At 36.8% G+C, this 20,864-nt stretch overlaps 1 protein-coding gene across 2 annotated transcripts; it reads left to right on the top strand.

Moving 5' to 3' along the window:
• The first annotated feature begins 796 nt into the window (after window positions 1-796).
• On the top strand, window positions 797-19,580 carry UPL5 (ubiquitin protein ligase 5). Of its 2 annotated transcripts, none has more exons than XM_088849494.1 (3): window positions 797-3,811; window positions 8,313-8,902; window positions 19,009-19,580. In XM_088849494.1, exons 1-3 carry the CDS (start codon window positions 1,711-1,713, stop codon window positions 19,270-19,272), a joined length of 2,955 nt encoding a protein of 984 aa, XP_088705620.1. In that variant the 5' UTR covers window positions 797-1,710; the 3' UTR covers window positions 19,273-19,580. The 2 variants fall into 2 exon arrangements, 1 of the variants encoding a protein (XP_088705620.1); XR_016042551.1 differs by having other exon boundaries at window positions 810-3,794.
• Window positions 19,581-20,864: the final 1,284 nt, after the last annotated feature.

Genomic DNA, 20,864 nt, shown 5'->3' with positions numbered 1-20,864 from the left:
AAAAAAAAATAAAAAATAAAAAATGAAAAAAAATTCTCTAGGGACTCTATTATAAGTGCTCGAAAAGAAACTTACAACCTTAGATTGGATTGATTGGTCAAATTTCGGGACTCTATTATAATAGGGACTCTATTATAAGTTCCACAAATTTTTTTTTTTTTTAAATTCTCCATGATTCGAAAGTAAATCCTAAAAGTTTAACACCGAAAAGATTTTTCTAGGTAAGTCTTTTACATGTAAGAGAGTAAATACATAATATACTACCGCAGGAATACTCAGATCTACAATATTTTACTGCATGAAACATGGAGGCAATGGAGGGATTCGATTTCACGCCCCATTTATTTACCAGCCTGGGTGGCCACAAGTTGGTCCTGGTCCGGGCTAGCATTGGCTCTGGCCTTACCCTTGTCCCCATAGGACCGACCCCAGCTCAACCAAAGACAAATGAAGAAAACAAAAAAAGGAAAAATAAAAGGATAAATTGAGGGCTGGACCGGGCCGGGTTTGGCCCTAGCATGGCCTTCGGGCTACAATTTGTGACCCAAACCCTACTTTTTCAGAGCTGGGCTAACCAGATTGGATTGATTGGAGCCGGGCCCAGCCCAATCAAACATAAATGAATAGAAAAAACCAAAAAATAAAATGAGGGCTGGACGGGGCCAGCTTTGGCCATAGGGTGGCCGTCGGGCAACAATTTGTGGCCCAAGAAAGATGGGCTCACCAGACCGGGCCGGGCCGCTGCTAGCTGCGCCCCAGTCCATTGCCAGCCTTTAGAGATAGGAGAATATTGTGCGGGAGAGGTAAAAAAAGAAGTAGAAATGGGGCGGTCGACTAGTAAACCAGCAATTCCTGCGTGCGAAGTCCGAGGGAAAAGGTCCCTTCCCTCTTTTCCTGCGGATGCTCATCTCAGCACTTAGTACTCCTCCGGTGCAGTCTCTCTCTATCTCTTGCATGCTCATCCTCTCCTTAAAGTCTTTCTCTCTGTGTAATCTCAGTCCTTATTGATCATTGCCTTTTGTAAACTCCCTCTCTCTTTCTTGCTCGTAATCTATGCACATATGATTGGCCTTTCGATTTCTCGTAATGAGGTTTTGTTCAAAGAATATACCTTATTCTATCCTGGGTTTGGATTTGGGGTATGTTGGGTGGGACAAAATCGGGTTTTCTCTTATATTCACTATGTTTCTTCCCCATGAAGGTACTGATACAGACTCTCAATCATTGAATTCCTAGTGGTTTCTTCTAGTATTAACTTTATTCTAGACTTTACCATTTCACTTTTTCTTGCCCTTGTTCTAAATTTGGGTTTTGAATCTTGTGTTGTGCGTCTTGGTATAATTTGGTATTATTAAATCTTGTTCTAAATTTGGGTTTCTGTTTTGTCCTGAATTCTGGGTTTTTTAAGTTTAAGTCTGTATGTGTATATTCTTTCATCTTCTGTCAAATCTTGATTTTTCTTTCTTTTCTAAATTATAGGTCTGCGCTTTTTTATTTTTTTTACTTTTATTTTTGAGATTTTGGATCCCAAGTTTTTTCTCTAGAGCCTGTTAGCCTGTTAGTATCGATTCTTGTGAATTTTACTGGCTTCTTAACATATTGGTTCTGTTTTGTTCTATCATACTGATTTTTCTTTCTTTTCTGAATCTTACGGGCTTCTTATCATATTTGAGCTCTGTTTCGATTTGAGCTCTGTTTCCAATTCTTATTATGTTAAAAGCCACTGAAATTCTCGAAAGATTACTCAAAAGGAAGTCAGAGGACTCTGAATTTGTAGAGGAAGATTTATCTCCACCACCATTCATTAAGCCAAGATTTGGTGACTTCGTATTTGGAGCTGAAAACCAAGGTGGGGTTGAATTAGAAGAGACTAAACATGATGAAATGAGTGTAATGATTTCATTAGATGCATTGGAGAACAAAAGAGATGTTGAAATGATTGAGAATGCATTGGAGAACAAAAAAGATGTTGAAATGATTGAGAACCAGTGCATTTTGAGGGACCGTGATTCTAGTAAGACTAATTGGGTTGGTACCAAAGTCAGCGAACAAGAGCTTCAATGCTATCTCTCTGAAGATTATCAAAATTCTTTAGAGGAGAGCATAGAATCATTTATTTTGGACCAATCTTCAAAATTAACCGAAAAGGAAGACAAAAAGTTGATAGACAAACCAGACTCTTCAATTGATAGAAATTTGCAAGTTGGGGTCTCAAATGAGGAATCAAGTAGAGCGAATAGCAATACCCAAATGCTCCATTTTTTTGTTCGAACCAGTTTGGATGGCCATTGTCGAACCCTGGTGCTCCAAGCCATGCCAAACGATACCATTAGGTCAGTTCACGAACAAATCTCAATGAAGACAGGCATACCTGTAAGTGAGCAACGCCTGGTATATCACAGGAAGCAACTACATTGGGATCACACACTCCAAGATCATGAAATCCAAAGTGACTCGACACTTCAATTGGTGGGGCGAATGAGGAGCTCTTGTGATCCCCATTCATGGATGCTCGTGTGCGACTTGATATCTACGATCTCTCAGATGCGAGCCTTGGGCCACCACAATATGTTTCTCGAGCACAGTCTTGTCTTCAAGATGAAGACCTTTTTGAGGATGGCCTCTGGCTCTGAGACCCCACTATCTAAACAGACATCACCCTCGGTTTATTCACCAGTCTCAAACCATATGAGGGTCTTTCAGGTTGCTGGTGCACCGGCTGCTTTAGTCACACTCTTCTTGTCTGAGATAGAGGAGTACCGAGAGTGTGCTAAGCGGGCAATCTCTCTTTTCTTTAACTCTAAATATTTGCCTGAAGAAGTTAATGGGTATTGTGCTCCTGTGCTTGTGGAGTTCTGTAGGCTACTTAGAAGGACCACATGTGACCTTGGTTTCTACAATGAATGCCGCCATTTTCTTGCTTCTTTGCTTGAGTCGAATGGTGATTGGGCTTCATATTTTCGTGACGAGAGGGCTTATATTATAGCAAGGGAGCTTTCTCCCTTTGTGTTCGAGCTGGCAGGTAGAGTATCAACATGTTTAGATGAGGCACTTCAATTGACATCATTTCCTATGACATTAGTTGAGGAGGCAAAGGATCTTTCGATTTTCTTCATCGCATTATGCAAAGCACTGGAAGAGTATGGGGATATGGCCATCTTTGTCTTTGAGATGCATTCCTCTCTAGAACACAAGGCTGAGGTAGGTTCTTTTCATTGGTTACATGCGACTTTCAATGAGCTATTGGGGAAGATTGATAAATGCCTAGAGTCAATGGAGAAATCTTTGGTCACACTTGGGAAAGAATGTGCATTTTATCGCTCTGCATGCACTTCGTATCTTGTTGCTTTGAAAGGTTTGAATGAAGTCTCTAAGCTCTTCAAAGGTGCCCGAGATTATCTTCTTTATGTTTTAAGAATGCGGAAAAAGATATTGAATGACCTTGTTAAGCATTCAAAGCAATGCACTGATCACGTGTGGCTCCTCCTTGAGCATAAGGACCTCATTGATTTTGATCCAAAGAGACGGCTATTGCTGTCAATGCTTCCAGAACTCAAAGAGGACAATGATGAGCGGTATGAGATGCTCATTGAGAGAGGACAATTGCTAACATCATCATATGAGTACATAGCTAAAGCAGACCGTCATGAGATACAAAAAGGCCTTCTTGTGGATTTCAAAGATGAGGAAGCCATTGGTCCTGGGGTTGTGCGAGAATGGTTTCGTTTGGTCTCTCATGGGATCTTTGATGCACGAAACAGCCTTTTTCTGCAATGCCCGAATGACCGCCGAAGGTTCTTTCCTAACCCCGGTAATGCTTTTTCCTATTTATTTCACATGTTTGTCCTTTGTAGAGTTCTTATTCGACCAATTTTATTGATAATTAACATCAAATTTCCTAGTTTCTTGGAAGTCTTAGTTTCTGAATATGTTTTGCTCTTTCCTATCTTTCGATGATTTGTATCTCAACTTGGCTATTCTTAGTTTCCACATATGTAGTGTATTGGATTGAGTTGACAGAAATTATTGAATGTTATGGTGTTAGATATCTACAAACAATAGTGGTTATATGGTGTTAGATATCAGACTTCAAAGAGATTTTTTTTCGTCTGAGCAGGAATCTCCTCCTACACATTGCTTTCTTTGATTTAGGATGTTTAGTTGCTTCAGCATTGTCATGGTCTGAAACAGAGTTAATTAGTCGTGGAAGATCTGATTGGCTAGTCCCAATGTATGGTAAGCAACAAACTTCTCAATGGGATGAATTCCTCTTTTTCCATCAGGATTGGGCGACGATGAAGGATGGAGCGTAATATGGGAAGATGACTCTCTGGGTTCAAATCTTGGCATATTGTGACATGGCTTTTTATTTACATCTCGTATTCTTCAGTGGGGCACTCCTCGTAGAGTCTGTGAATAGGATTTTTGGTGCTTTCGAGCAGCAAGTATTCTGATGGGCTGTGGGTTTGAGGACACTCATGTGCAAGTATCATTTGGTGATAAGTGCACCATGACACATTAATTCGATCCCATACCTTTATTCTACTAATTGGTGTTTAAGAGGGATCTTGAACATCATTGAAGATGGAACTCTAAAGAATGCCCAAATCAGAGTAGCAGAGCTCTTTTGTTGACGTTGGGGCAAGTAGATTAAGGGAAACACATTTTATAGACTTGCATCTGGTAATCAGGGAAAATACGTTATCCCACTCTTGTGATGATATCATAATGCATATACCCCTTTGTTGTAATGGGAATAATCATGGAAAACATATTGTTTGGATTTTGTAAATATTTTTCCTCAAGTTAATCTCAGGTAACTAATCATTGAACACCCAAAAACATGAAGGTAAGAAATGCTTGGTGTTGTCCCCGTAAAATTTTTCTATAAGCTAAGCTACAAAGGACTGAAGTTAATAGAGAAAAAAAAGTTACAAGCACTGAATGAGTAAGTGATTACTATTATTATATATATATATATATATATATATATATATATATATATATATATATATATATATATATATATATATATATATATATATATATATATATATATATATATATATTTATATATATATATATATATTGAAATATGTTATAACTACACCTGTCTAATGAAGCCCGAGAAATTCCGAACCTATTAGTAGAGCTCTGGCTACCTCAACAAGATGCTGGTTTTTGTTTTTCTATCAGATCATTTTGCTGGGCTGTCTCAAGATGGGAAGTTTGATGCACTATCCTATTGTCACATGCCCACTGTGCTACTAAGAAATTAACCTGAACTCCATTTTTCTCTTTGGATTCAACTTGGCAACTTCCATATTGTGGAACAATTTGAAGGATATGGCTAGTATATTCTTTAGCTTCGAGAGACAAATCCATGTGACCTATGAAAAGTCACCTATAAAATGCACAAAATACTTGTAATCAAAGGTACCACATCTATCATCATCATCTTCATCATAATCATCAGAGCCTTTTCCTAACTATTTGGGGTCGGCTACACAAATCTTGGTCCTCCATTTTTCTTTATCAAGGGCTATACCCTTAGTGAGGCCATAAGCCCCCATTATCTTTTCTCACTACTTTTAATCATGTCCTTTTCGGCTTATCCCTTCCTTTGTTTGAGCCTTCCACTTGATCTAACTTGCACCTCCTAACATGTGTTGTACTAGGTATGTGTTGTACATGGAAACCCACCTAAGTCTACTTTCTCTCATCTTATCGCTTATTTGAACCACATCTAAGTTCTCCCGAATTTATTCATTTTATCCTTTCTTGTCTTGCAACTCATCCATCTCAATATCCTCATCTCAACTACACTCATCCTATAGATATGTTGTTTCTTGACCGCCCAATATTCCGCTCTATAAAGCAAAGCTGGTTTCATAGCTGTCCTATAGAACTTGCCCTTCATCTTCATTGGTATCCGGCGATCACATAAAACTCCAGTTGCACATCTCCACTTCCCACCCAACTCTATTTCTATATGCGACATCATCCTCAATCGCTCTATTTTCTTGGATTATTTACCCAAAATGCGCTCTTTTTGGTATTTGTTAGCCTCAATCTTAACTACTTTCTAGTCTCTACTCCTATTATTACTAAATTTTTATTCCATTTACTCTGTTTTAGTCTGGGTAATTTTAAAAAATTTAGATTCTAGAGTATTCCACCAAAGTTCTAACTTTGTGTAGACACTGTTTTGCGTCTTATCGATTAAACTATGTCATCCACTAACAACATACACCATAGTACCTCATCTTGTAGGTGTGTATTTAAGTCGTCCATAACTAATACAAAGAGGTATGGACTCAACTCTGACCCTTGATATAGATCTATTGTCACTGAAAACTCACTCTTCTCTCCACTAGTGAGTCTTTAGTGGCTATAGGTCCCATATATAGCGATCACTAAAAATCATAATATATAAGGTGGAACCTAACATGGGATTCTATTATTCACGAAGGAATTTTGGATTGTTTAGACAATTGGAGGTGAAATGTAGTAGAAGGATGTCTAGATATTGGTACAAAGGTCCATTCTTGTCTTCCTTTATATTGACAAGGGTAGATGGCTTATAGTTACCAAGACCTCCCAACCTACGTGTCAATCGCGCTTCAGGATCTCGCTTTGGCTTTCCAAGATAGGGATCTCCACGGTATCATGATCTTAAATTTTGGGATCTCGATAGCCATTTTCTAAGGATCGGTCCTAACTGCTTGAAGGGGCAACAGGGGGCCAGGAAGATGACTCATTTGGATATGAATTGCGATTATACTCTCTTTTTCTCTATGATGCTTTTGGAGTTTTAAAGTGTAAAATTGTAAAATTGTATTTTATCAAAAAAAAATTGTAAAATTGTAAATAAAGCAACCTGTTATACTTTTGGAGATTTTAAGTATTAAAAAGTAAGTAAATCAGATTTTTATCAATAAAAAATCAGCTTCATTAGATTGTTATTAGTTATCCCGATGTGCCTCATCATTTTTTATTGTAATTTTTGGGATGATTGTTTTGTAACTTCCACTTGAAAGGAATATATAAATATTATTTTTTAATTAAATAAACTTCTGTTTTTAAGTAATAAATTTTTTAATTGTCTTGTGCCCATATTTTACTGAATTATGTGAAGTTATTGGATTTTTTTAATTTTCAATGAATTTATTAATTTTAAAATTTTTGATTTATTAGTTAAATAACTTTACAGAATGTTCACCCAACCTAGGGAGCTTCTAGCATGTGATGATCCCGCACTCCTGCTTCCAACAACTATGAGATGGCTTCTTGTCTCAGAGAAATGACCCATGGCACAAGCATCGTCTACTAACCTTCCTCCCAATCTTTGATAAATGAAGCAGACAATGTGAAGGGAAAATGTGAAACACCAATTTTTGGACTGAGGTTTTGCTAGTAACTGAGAGTTAGATGAATGAAAATCTAGGTAGTTAATTAGGATATATAAAGGATTTGGAAAACATTGATGTTGATCTGGGACTGAGGTCCATAAATTATGACAAGAAAAATATTATTCTTACTTGAGGGTGCTTGAAAAAGAGCATAAGTAGCAGAACTTCCAATTCCATCATATGATTAGCTGTTCTTGAGTCAATGATCCCGGAGCTGGAAGATGAACTCAAATAGCAAGTGTAGGTGTAAAAATTAGCAATATCCTGAGCAAATAAAGCTGTAGTACTTTCAATGCTGTCCAATAGTTGAATGATCTTCTCAATGTAAGCTTGTACAGTTCCCCCAAGCGTAATAGACATGATATTGGTAACTGGGTTTTGTGTTGAAACTGTCTGCAGATGTAGAGAGATTGGTAATTTCATTCAAGTTCACTTCTATTCCAATTGAGGCACCTAGATCTATTCAGGGAGCACTCCTTGACCTTTGCTTTAACCCCACTCTCTAGATGTTGATCTAAAATTGGAAACGATCAGTGCATTCGGGTTTGTCTCCTATTCTTTCTACTTCTTTCTAGTTGGATAAAGTTTGAAGAAAAGCTTCCCATGTGTGGAGCTGAATGCAATTGACTAGCATTAGTTACCGCCAATTTGGGTTGTGATAGTCATATTTGATTTTTACATTATGGAGAATATGAGTTCCCTAAAAATTCACAAATTATCAATTAGAAACTATGCAATTGACTTAACAAAGAACAAAGCGGAACATAAAATAACCTAATGAATCATGGACACAATTTAACATTCTCATTAATGCTCCTCTTAGGCATATGATTGTTGTGTTCTATTTTTATTCAATAAAGCACAATCTCTGTTCTCTTAATCCTTTTGTTATATGTGCAGCATCTGGCGTGAACTCCTTGCACCTTCCATATTTTGGATTCTGTGGTCGATTGGTTGCTATGTCATTGATGCATAAAGTGCAGTTAGATGTCGTGTTTGCTCGTGCATTCTTCTTGCAATTGGCTGGGAGATCTGTATCTTGGGAAGATGTTCAGGATGCTGATCCATCCATGTATTCAAGCTGCAAACGAATCATGGATATGGATCCTGAAGTTCTAGATTCAGATGCTTTAGGCCTCACTTTTGTCACTGAAGTTGAAGAAATGGGGTTACATAAGGTCATAGAACTTTGCCCAGGAGGGAGGGGTATAACTGTAAATAGTTCCAACCGGCAGCAATATATTGAGCAGCTTATTCAACATCGCTTTGTCACATCTGTGAGTGAACAAATCTCCCACTTTTCACAGGGTTTTGCTGATATTCTTTGTGAGCCCAAGCTTTATAAAAGCTTCTTCCAAAGCCTGGAGCTGAAGGAATTTGATCTTATGCTATATGGAAGTGATAGACCTATTTGTGTGAAGGAATGGAAAGCGCACACTGAGTATCATGGGTACAAGGAAACTGATGATCAAATTGTTTGGTTCTGGAAGGTATGTGGCTGTTATCCAATTACTTCCTTGAGAGAGCATTCACTCTTTGTTTTGTATAGTCAAATAGATTGTAATTTTGATTAATGATGCCAAGTGATACATGACGTAAAATTTATGTGTAATGAATTGAGATGAAAGGCTTAGACTAGTCAAACTTGCATGCTGTATCGATCGTAGATAAGTGTCTTACTTGAACGCTCGCCTGTATCGCTCCATGCTCGCTTGACTGAACTCAGTGGAATTCACACTCCAAGGAACGACGTATTAACCTTGTGGATCATACGAGACTAGTAGAGTTCATTGGAATCCTTTTACTTCAGAAAATTCAGATTTATATGTCGATCTAAGAGTTCTGTATTAAAAAAAGCATGAGATTGGGAAGCTGGTATTCTTGAATTTATCGATGCAGTACTTGAACTAGTCAATTATGATGTATTTCATTCATTCCAATGTGGAAAATTCTAATTCTCAAGTGTATCTATGGTTTCATGAATTTATGTCTGATAATGTTTTGTTTCAGAACTTTCTTGGTTTATCATTTAGGTAAGCAGATCACCATGTTCATCATCATATAGGTCTCTAATATCTTGCTGTATGTTCTTGGATACTTTCAATGCGCACTTCTGTATTTACTTTTTGAATGAGAAGATTTTACGCTTTGGTTTCTTGTCCTCTCTTCTCTAGGACTGGAAATTTAAGAAACTAACACGTGGATTCGGTTTCTTCTCCTCTCTCCTCTTAAGACTAGAAATTAAGAAACTAACACGTGGACGTGCTAGATATGATTGAATAGGCTCATACCAAAATCAGTTATTCTGTCTTCCATGTGTCTATACTCTAGTTGTCTTCCTTTTCTATACTCTCTTTCTTTCACATATGTGATCCGTCTTTGTCTTTGAGAATGGTTGTATGAGAAGGCTGATCTACCCCATCAATCAAACCCTTATTTATGGATAACTCCATGTTAGTCCCTGCTAGCCAAGGCATCAAGGTTAACACATAGTTACCCTGGGCGGAAGCACAAAAAGCTCCGGGAGCGGAAGTGCGGAGCGAGGAAGCCGTGAGGTTCCATGGTCGAGGGAAGGAGTTCTGCACATGGGCAAATGTTGAGATCAAGATCCTTGATTTTAGGGATCGAGTTCCATATCTTCAAAGGATCGCATACCTTGTGGGTGGGATTGCGTTCTTCCATGTTAGGATCGAGGTACCCAAAGTTCAATACTCCATTGTATTGTAATCTCAGAGCGACTTCCATTTAATAGCATTTTTAACTTTTTCCAAATTCACAAACCCAAGTATCAATGTAAATAAGAATCATTTCACTGAAAATCTCTTGGACTTTTTCAAAAGATTCGAAATAGCTAAGTTCTCCTTTGCAAAACAAGAAAAAAGGTAAGACATTGCCAAATAAACCAAATAGCTCTCCTCCATCAAAGATTACTTGGGGCTCAATGATCTCTATAGGAGAGAGACCTCACATTTCCAAGCATACATGTTTTCTATCGCCCACAAGGCAACCCCATGTGTGAATCAATTTAGTTAACCAACAATGAAGTGATAGAAGCCCTTCAAGAGGTGGACAAGTGTTGAGGATTGATGTCTTGTATTTTGAGGAAATATATCTGTCAAGGTTCGGATATAACCGTACATGGGATTCGATATATCTGGGACTTGATATATATATCCGTACAAGGATATTTCTGTAATTTGTGCCATCTATTTGGGACTCGATATATATCATTGCGATTGGGGGTTCATCCAAAGTTAAGGGTTAAGGGAAAAATGCAGATCTCTTTGTAATTAGATAAAAAAAAAAAAAAAAGGCGTGAGGAAGAGAGCGAATTGTAACCTTATTCTCCATTGCCAGTAAAGAAACTCTAATCTCCCGTAGACGTAGGCACGTTGCCGAACCACGTATATCTTTGCGTTGTGGTTGATTGGCTATTTCTTTTGTGTTTGTTTCTTCTTTCTTGTTTTTCGTGGATTGCTTTTCGTTTCTACAACAAGAACCAATGAACTAGCCATAAGGAAGCTTAGCGTATTTTTCGTGACCTCATTCCTCAAGAACCGCAATGCGACTATCTTCTGTAACTCATCCTAACTTCTTCCTTCCCTCTTTACCCTCTCTGGTTGCCTTTCTTTGAAACTAGACACAAGTTATAATTTACAAGGTATGCAAAGTTGTGAACTATAAAATATATAGGAAATTATGGCATTTAGAAAGTTTGTGGATCATAAAAATTTCCGTTGAATCTCGCACCTAAAGTACATGATACTCGATTCCATGTTGGTGGAACCACGGTTCTGCTTACTCATGAAACGATGATTTTTTTATAGTAGGGCTCTTGGTCCGATTAACATAGGATCGAGATCTCTGATTTCCCAGATCAGGATCCTTAATATCAATGACTCACTTGGAATTGAGATCCCATGTTTCGGAGTTCCAAAACCAGATTCGGAAGCGGAAGCAACCCCTCCTTAGAAAACCCCAGTAACTATGGTTTAATAGTCGTTAGACCATTGGATTTAACCTTCTCAAGGATTTATATATGAGGCTTCTTATACAGTACGCTCTCTTTGTTTTTTGTATCTTATTATGTTTTATTTTTTCTTACTGATGTTATTTTGTCTTGTACCCATACTTTACTCCTTTGCCCACTATTTGTTTTTTGTAATTTCTAAATGCAACACTATTTGGTACCCTCTCTCTCTTCTCTGACTTCCTCTCTCTCTCTCTCTCTCTCTCTCTCTCTCTCTTTGTCATGAAAGATGTAGCCTTTCTTTCTTTTTTTGACCCTACCATTAGCTCAACTGCTGCCTTTACTCTCTCCGATCTTGTTTCTGTTATATTTAAATGATTGTTATTATATTATTTGAAACAATCAATCGCTTCCTAGCTTTTGTAGACCTATTTTTGTCAAGATCTTCACTATGTTTCTTTCTTGTAAACCTAATCATACTTCTTTTCGTCATGACACCTGTTCTGGATGGATGAAACTTAAAAGCTTCTTCTTAGGTTAATCTTCACCACACTCTGAGGGCATTTTCTCTTAGGTAATTGGCCACGATGTTTCTTACAAAATCTGTCCAAAATTTGGACTAACTTCTCATTTTGATGTAAATTTTTATCATACCTGAGAAATTGGATCTATTAGTAAACTAAGCTTGTTTTGTTTTTAGTATTGTATAAATTCTGTTTATAAGTAAACAATTTTGGACATGTTTGTGTGCTATGTGTTCTTTGTTGTCTGCAATCTGATAGGTATAACTTGTGCATTGGGCTTGTACTTTCATATGAATTGGATGATCATAACAAAAGGCTAAATACATTCTAATTTTTTTTTTGCCTCATGAATTATGAGGATGACTTCTTATAGTTCTTTTATAGAATAGGCAACATGGTATTGAATCTTCTTTATCAATAATATAAAAAGAAATCAGGATAATATAGAATTTTGAATGATCATCTCATGTTATATTTTTGACCAAGTTAGATTATACAACGTATAGATTACTTGTATGAGATTATACAACATATAGATTACTTGTATGTGTACTATTGTTTAATTGTTATTTGTAAGAAGATTGTATAATGTATTAAGGATGAGGTTTCTATAAGGTATAGGCTTTATGAAAACAAAATAAAGCCTCACCTCAAATCCTCGTCCGCAAAGCACTTTCGGCAAAGGAAATCTCCATGATGGCTCTAAAATCAATTTCCAACACCAACTATAAAATTTGAAACTAAAAAAATGGTACAGATCTTGCGGATATGTGAATACTTATTTTTAGGGCGAAATGGACGGCCTAGATAATTTGTTACAATATACACTATTTTTAGAGCTTGAAATCGTAATATTTTTTTTTAAAACCATAATGTTCAAGTTGAGATGATCGATGTAAAGGTTTTCCAATGCTTGAATTGTAATTTTGGATGAGTTATGAGGTGAGGCTTTACTTACTTTGATATGGCTGCAGCCCTATCAAACCATTTCCGTGTATAAATATTTAGATGTTTATTACTTTTAGTTCTTCAGATGTCTCTAGCTTTTGTGATTACCACCCTCTTGAATACTTTTGCACCATCACTTGAGCTTTCAAGCCCCTATGAATCACAATCTGCAGGAGGCTGCTTGTTTCTTTTTAACCGCTACATGGAGTGCCACTCTTGACTCTGAGAGAGGGAGAGAGAGGCGGGTTAGAAGCCACTAGGGAAAAAGTTTCAGAAGCAGGAGCATTAAAGGAATGAATACCACATGAGATGACCCTCTAATATTTGGAGTGATAAACAAAAGAGAATGCCTTGTAAATAGAATATAATGAAGGCAGAATGGAAAAACTGGTGTTAGCTTTCTCTTCCAATGAAATGCAATACAAGAAATGCTCAGATGCTATTTTCGTTGCAGCTTGCGTGATTAATAGGATATTGACATATGCTTGAAGGCAAGTTCCCCCTTGCTATCATTTTTCATGAGCCGGCTTCCTAGAAACATCATTGTGGTTAGGTTGTATATGTATTTCCATTATTTGCTCGTGCCATCTAAATAAGATTGAGTCCCCTTTGGACATGATGTGGGTTTCTTGGTTCTCTTTAGTAAAAGAAAACGAATAGATTTTTTTCTGATGAGTAATGTATGAATGTTATTATCCCAATTTCCTAAATGATTCCATTTTTATGTTTCTTATGGTGGGATTACTAGCAAATGTATTCTATGAGTGGGTTCAAATGTTGATTACCTAGAGCCTTTTTGGCTGCTTGCTTCAAACTCGGCGAGAGAGCGCATGATGCTTGCCTCAACTTAGGAAGAGGCAGGAAAGGATGCCTGGCAGTGCCTCATCAAAACGAAAAAGCCTGTTTTGAAAAACCTGCTGTTACTGTCATGAACAATAAATCGATCTTGAAATACCGAAGATGACCATGAAGGACATTTGTATGAGTAAACTTTGTAAGCAATGCAAGCCTAATTGGCTGGGTGCAAAGTAGGGAATGACTGCAATTCGTACAGTGCCTCTCATGGATATTAAAGGACATGCTTGTATTGATTCCTGCCATGTTTGTCTTTTTTTATCATTGCCCTTTATGAATGTATGTAAAATTAAATATACTATTCATCACATGAACATTATTATCTCATATAAGGCTATTGCTATTTCCCTCTTTGCATTAAGAGTTTACTGCTTTTTCTCTGTGATCCTAATGCGTTTGCCACAGTTGAAGTCAGTGTTTTAAAATGCGGGATGCGGCCCTGATGCGGTGGGGGGCCGTTGCGGCGATGCGGCTCGGATGCGGGTGCATCGCGATGATGCGGTCAATAAATGTAAAAAAATTCTAAAAAATCTAAAAAAATAAGTCAATGTAGAGAAAAAATATATGAAGGTGATATATGTGATAGTTGGTATTTTAGTTTAATGATTAGCTTCAAAACTATTAGCTGTCGGAGATTCTGTATCCAGTTATCCACTATCCTCTGATAGAAACTAGAAACTTGAAACCAGCTTCATAAAGCATTCAACAATCAACAACCACCAACACAAATTTTCACTATAAGCACAACTATAATTAAGCACAACCATCAACAACCATACGTACAACCATAAGCACAAAATAATGATATTACAAAATACAAATAAAAAATCAAGCTCAAGAAGAGTTAATAGTTAATAAATAATTACTTAATACAATCATCCATTTTGAGAGTCAATTTTGAAATTTGAATTTCATTTTTTCAAATATCAATCAGACAAGTCATCTTGAGAGTTGTCATGCGCATTATCAATATCATCCTTGACGGCCTCCATGTATTCTTTTTCATCGGTCTTCTCTGAGTCAGCTTCCTCCTCTACCTTTGAAGCTAATGTGCGAGTGCGACTAGACCCAGCAGCTCCTCTACTCTTTTGTGCTCTAGTGCTAGGTCGATCGTCTTTATTAGCCCCTGTTGCTAGCTCGACATTAAGCCATGTAAGATCCTCACCCTCAAACACACTCTCGTCTTGGATCCATCGTCCACTCACTTATATAATCACCATCAGCTTCATATAATTGAATAGGGTTAAGCTTCGTGAGATTTTCATACCTCTCCCTAGGCCGCTTGTTATACCGCACATAAACCAAATTATTCAACTTTTTCTACTCCAACCTATTTTTTTTTTTTGTATGGAGCAGTGGTAGAAATTTGAAATCAGATAAATTAGATTTTAGATTAGAAAATGGAAATTCAAGAAATAAGGATTAAGGAATAAGGAGTAAAAGACTTACATGCTCAAATGCACTCCAATTGCGCTCACAACCAGATGAGCTACATGTGAGATTCAACACTCGAATAGCGAGGTGTTGTAGATTTGGTGTATTGCTTCCATATAATGCCCACCATTCAGCTGTATAATTTTTTATAATTTAGAATATAGTTAAAAATTAAGGGTATAAAATAAACAAAAGAACTATACATAAAGTAAAAGACAAGTAAGATTATTTTTGGGCTTTTGGCTTTTACCTGAATCTGTAGTGTCCCTTTTTCGAGTGGCAATATCTCTCCCAAAGTTTCCCAAGGCTAACTTGAACTTAATCAATTCATGGCTCTGGATCTCATCCTGGATATCTTTGTCTGGTACCAACCTCTCCAGCACATCTAAGAACCCACCATTTATTACACGATCTGACTCAATGGATAGGTGCTTGTAGTGAAGAGATGGGTTTAGAAAATAACCGGCTGAATGGAGGTGCCTGTAAAGCTGGGTATCCCATCTCCTATCAATAATTTCAAGTATAACCTTGCGCATATTTTCATCATCCTTTAAAACATCTTTTATTTCAGTTCTTGCCCTAGTCATTGCCTCATGTATGTAGCCCATGGCGGGCTTCGCACCACCATCAACCAGTCGAAGCGCTCTCCCTAAAGGGCGAGCCACCTCCAATGCAATAATTATTTGACTTCAAAAAGATGTATTCAGAATAATTTTTTCAGCCTTTCTCCCATCCTTATGCTTTGACCATTTGCTTTGACTCCATTACTCTGAAACAAACATGGTCCTCAAGGCACTTTTTTGCTTGGCTAGGCTTCGGGTCAGAAATGACGTGGCAAATCTAGTGATACCCGGTCTCACTAATTTTCTCTTCTTTGTAAAAGACCTCATTATGCTTAGGACTACGGTGTGATTGTAAATAAATCCAACAACAAACATAGCTCTTGAAATCACCCCACTAAATAAAGATGTTGTACCCATTTCCTTAAGCATAAGATTAACATAGTGAGCTGCACAAGGAGTCCAAAACATATGCTTCCTTTTCAAAGTAAAAAATGGCCAGTTGCAGCATAGTTGGCACCATTGTCAGTGATAATTTGTACTACATTTTTCTCCCCAACAAAATCAACAATCTCATCCATCAAGCCACATAAGTATGTACTATCATGTGACTTGTCTGATGCATCAATAGACTTAACAAAAACAATACCTGTTGGGCAGTTAACCAAAAAATTAATGAATGCCCTTGATTTCCCATCGGACCAACCATCACACATAATAGTGGCCCCATATTTCTTTCACCCTTCTCTCTGAGAAATCTAAATTTTATTCACATCAAATACAACATCCTTCAACAAGGGCTCCCTAACCTCATGTAGTGAAGGAGGAATAAATCCTGGGCCATATTGCCCAATTGCTTGGACCATACATGCAAAACTATTCAGAGTTATTGTATTAAAAGGAATGCCGGTATTGTAAATCCACTTACATACCGACTTCTTTTGTCAATTGTGGTTTGTTTTGTTTTTTTCTCTCTCCTGAACAACAATTTCGGGGCAAGGGGTGAAAAAAGAATCCATTGGCCCCTTAGAGAGAGGTGTTCTTCTTTCAGCACTACCACCAATATTTATAACTCTCTCTCTTGAGGTTGGAGTATGAGTACCCCTTTGCCTCATAGCAACTTCAGACATATCATCATCATCATCATCAAATAATTGCATATCATCAAGTAATTCTTTTTTTTTTTTTTTTTCTTTATCTTTTTTCAATCTATCCAGATATTCTCTAATCTCCTTTTTTATATCATCTGTACCTTATGGGCATGCTCTTACATTCCCAGAAATTCCGGCCAAATGCTCTTTTTGTCAAAAAATACCACCCGTATAAATATTTCCACAGAGCAAGCATATCACACAATTTTTATCTTTCGGATTTTTTAGTTTAGCATATTTTCAAGCCTGATCGTTGTTACTAGAATATTGGGAAGAAGACATTGCCCCAAAAATAAGTATAACAGTATTATTGTATAAGAAGGAATAAAAAGTTACCAACTCTGTGAAGTAGTGCTCGATTTCTTCACGGCCTCTGAAATCCCCAATTTCTTATCACAAATTCACCCTAACATCCCCAAATCAACAATCAAAAGCATCAAATGAACATCCAAGTATCAAACAATCGCCAAATCAAAGATTTGGATGAAAAAAAAATTTTCGACAAATTTTTTTTTTCCCTCGATTTGATGCAAAAAAAGCCACAAAAGTAGCTGGAAATCTTCGTTGAGGGGGTATAATAACCCCCGAAACAGTTTCCCTAAACTTTGGAAGTTAAAAAAGACCATTTTGCCCCTCCCCGAGGGGCAAAATAGATAATTTATTCCTTGGAAACAGATGCCGCCATGATGCGGCCGCATCTGTCAAAAGCACGTCTGCACCAGTTCGCAATGCGGATGCGAGCGCATCCCGCATGATGCGCCCGCATATGCGGCGATGCGGCCGCATTTTAAAACACTGGTTGAAGTTACTAGCATTGTGTTGGTGATGACTAGTAGTAATGAGAAGGAAGACTTGCTAAAGGGGCCAAGTGGAAACTGATATTTCTTGGTGAGAGATATGGTTATAGTTTGGTGGTGATAAGCAATGAGCAAAGGTGGAAGGGTGAAGCTGGGGCTCTTAAGGCAATGTCAGAAGGGAGATGTTAGTAGGACATTGAATAATGCAGTGGATGTTGAAGAAGGGAAAATATTGTGATTGAAAGTATTGAGAGAGGAAGAAAGAGTGTGGATTACTATTTTGATGGAAATTATCTTCGTACAAAGCAAGTCTTTTCACTGTCTTGGTAAGGAACTTTAATCCAATTTGTCCACATTTTTTCATCTCATTCATGGAGAAGCAGGAGGCTGGAAATAAAGGGACCCTTTGTTTAGAGGCTTGGTGAATGGTCTTCAATTTGAGACAGGAGCAATTTGGATTTTGCAGGGAACTAAGTGATGATGGATGGAGAGAGGAAAGATGATGCATTCATGGGGACAGAAATATGGAGAATCAAGAGGGAGGGGAGATGAAATTGGTGGAGCCACATTCAACCCTACAATTTATCCACCAATGGAAGTCTGTATTTTAGGTGGTGGTGAATGCATTTGCAAAGTGGAAATTGCTATTTTTCTTTGGGTTTCCCTAGGATTTAAGGTGGAGTGAAGTAATTCCCTGTTTTACTTGGTGCATGGTAAAATGAGGGTTGTTCAAGTGGCAGTCCTCCCTTTGAAGTATAGGGTTGGGAGTTTTAACATTTTCTTTATGAGATACATCAATCGTGGTTGTTGTGATTCTAAGCTTGCATAACTGTATGGTAAATTTGTGTAATATATAGCACAGTAAATTATGTTATCCTGATTCAGAGATAATAATGGCCTGTCAACTACTGTATTTTTTACTCGTCATTAATTTAGTTGGTGTGAAAGTTGTGTTTCGCAAATATGCATGCAACTGGGCACTTCTTTTCCTCTTATCAATAAAACTAGCAAGGCTTTAGGAAAATTCCCTCTGTTCTGTGGGATTTTACCAATTTTAAATTGAAACATCCAAACCTGGTGCTTCTGTTAATGTAATATATTTGTGGATATTATTTGGATCTAGTACTTTAAACACAACACTCAGAAGTATTTAGTTTCTAACTAATTTGAAGATGGTTGAATGAGCCACCCACTCTGTTAAAATCACTATCATTCAGTGGTTTTTCTTTTTTTTTCCTTTTGTTTTATCAGTGTCAACATCATTCACTTGCCAATGGCTATAGTGCTAAAGATAAAGCTGATATTTTTAGTTCAAATGTGGGTTGTTCATAGAGTTTGCTCTTGGATTACTGTGCAGGTGGTTGAAGGCATGTCGGTGAGAGAGCAAAAGATGCTTCTATGCTTTTGGACCTCAACTCATCAGTTGCCCCTCGAAGGATTCCCAGGTTTGCCGGGCAATCTGCAAATATGCAAGAGTCATCACGGCCCAAATTGGTTACCCACTTCACATACTTGCTTTTATCAACTCTGTCTTCCAATTTATCCCTCATTAAAGATTATGCGTGATCGTATTCTTGCCATCTCTCAAGAGCACATAGCACAGAGCTTTGGATTTGCTTAGCTATGGTACTCTCTTTCTCTCGCTCTCTCTCAAAATCTCAGAATTGGGGTTTGCATATATTATGAAAAATAATTGTGTAGAGATAGGTATAGGTATAATTACTTTGAAGAACTCTGCTTGTACAGTGCTAGCTCCTTCAAAACGAGCTTATTTTTTTAGCAACAGTTTTCTTTATTATTGTACATAAAGTCTTAAAGGGTTGGTGGTAACTGTGGCTGTGACTTCTCCTTGTATTGGTCGAAAAGAGAGGACTTGTTTGTTCAATGTGCAAGGCCTCATCATAATGTTAAAGTTTTCTTGAACCGGTATCAGGTCTAGTTCTACTAACATGCTCTCCATTGATTTGGAGATGGTCTGTGAAAAGCTTGTGAAATTAGACAGTGGTGCCTGTAAACAAACAAGCAAGATTCGATAAACCGTGATCATAACAGATGCAACAGCTCTTGGTCTAGCTTGTCATGATATAATGATCCCGTATGGTTGATTGGTTAAGATTTATGTTCCCATGGAAGCATATTTTCTATACAACTCCCTCGGGTAAAATTCACTCTCAGAGAATTTTGAGGTGCACAAATTTTGTGGATACTAAAACTCAAAATACTCCTAGAATTTTATCACATTCATGGGGATATGTCCAGTGTAATGCATTCTGGGGCTGTACATATAAGAAAAATATATATTTATTTAACCTTGAGATCATATTTTATCCCCCCTAGGAGCATATAATGGACATTTTCTAAGAAAAAAGAGCTACTAGGGAGGAGCTTTTCAATTTGAGATTTTAATATCCACTACACTAATAGTGAACTTAGAAATCACTACTTCGAAATTTGTTTATATGTTAAAAAAATGACATTTTGATTATAAATAATGGGATTGTATACTATAAGACTATTTATCTTTGTTATAAGGTGGTGACAATTACTTCTCATTAGATGTCAAATTGAATAATTTGGGATATGCCATGCAGGTCGAGAAATTTTGTTTTTGAACTTTAGTCAATGACACTCTTACAACTATTTAATTTGAAATCTGATGGCCAAGAGTGGTTGTGACTATCTTGTTTTAAAGTAAATGGTCTCTTTGTATATTTTTTTTAAAATAATTCATTTATTTTAGAAATGATATTTTTATCCTTTCAAAATCCTTGTAAAACTCAATTTCAAATTTAAATAGATTCTTTGACTTTAGAAGGATAATTAAATTTTAAAATATAAATATGCCTTTTTTGGGAATTTTAACACATTATCATTAAAACAAGTTTTGCATATGTAAGGGCATTTTGTTGTTAAACTTTTCAAAATTGACAATTTTAAGTTCACTATTAGTGTATTGTATATATGGTGTAATTAGTTATATAAAATTTATATAATAATTATAATTTATTATTATAATGAATATCATTTACATAATTATTGTAGTATTAATATTAATATTGTACTACTGATATATTCATGCTTAAATGTAATTCATATTAGAGAAATTAATATAAAAATCGTCTTTATTTTCAAGATTAAAAAATGACCCCGTAATTTTTGTATGTTATGCCTAAGCCCCTTTTTCTCATTGGATTTATGCCTAAGCCCCTTTTT

This window comes from Amborella trichopoda, chromosome 10, assembly GCF_054954075.1.
Source record: "Amborella trichopoda isolate Santa Cruz 75 chromosome 10, AtrichopodaSantaCruz75HAP2 v2.0, whole genome shotgun sequence".
Lineage (NCBI taxonomy): Eukaryota > Viridiplantae > Streptophyta > Magnoliopsida > Amborellales > Amborellaceae > Amborella > Amborella trichopoda.
The sequence above is the reverse complement of the archived record's forward strand: the minus strand, read 5'-3'. Positions and strand labels throughout refer to the sequence as shown.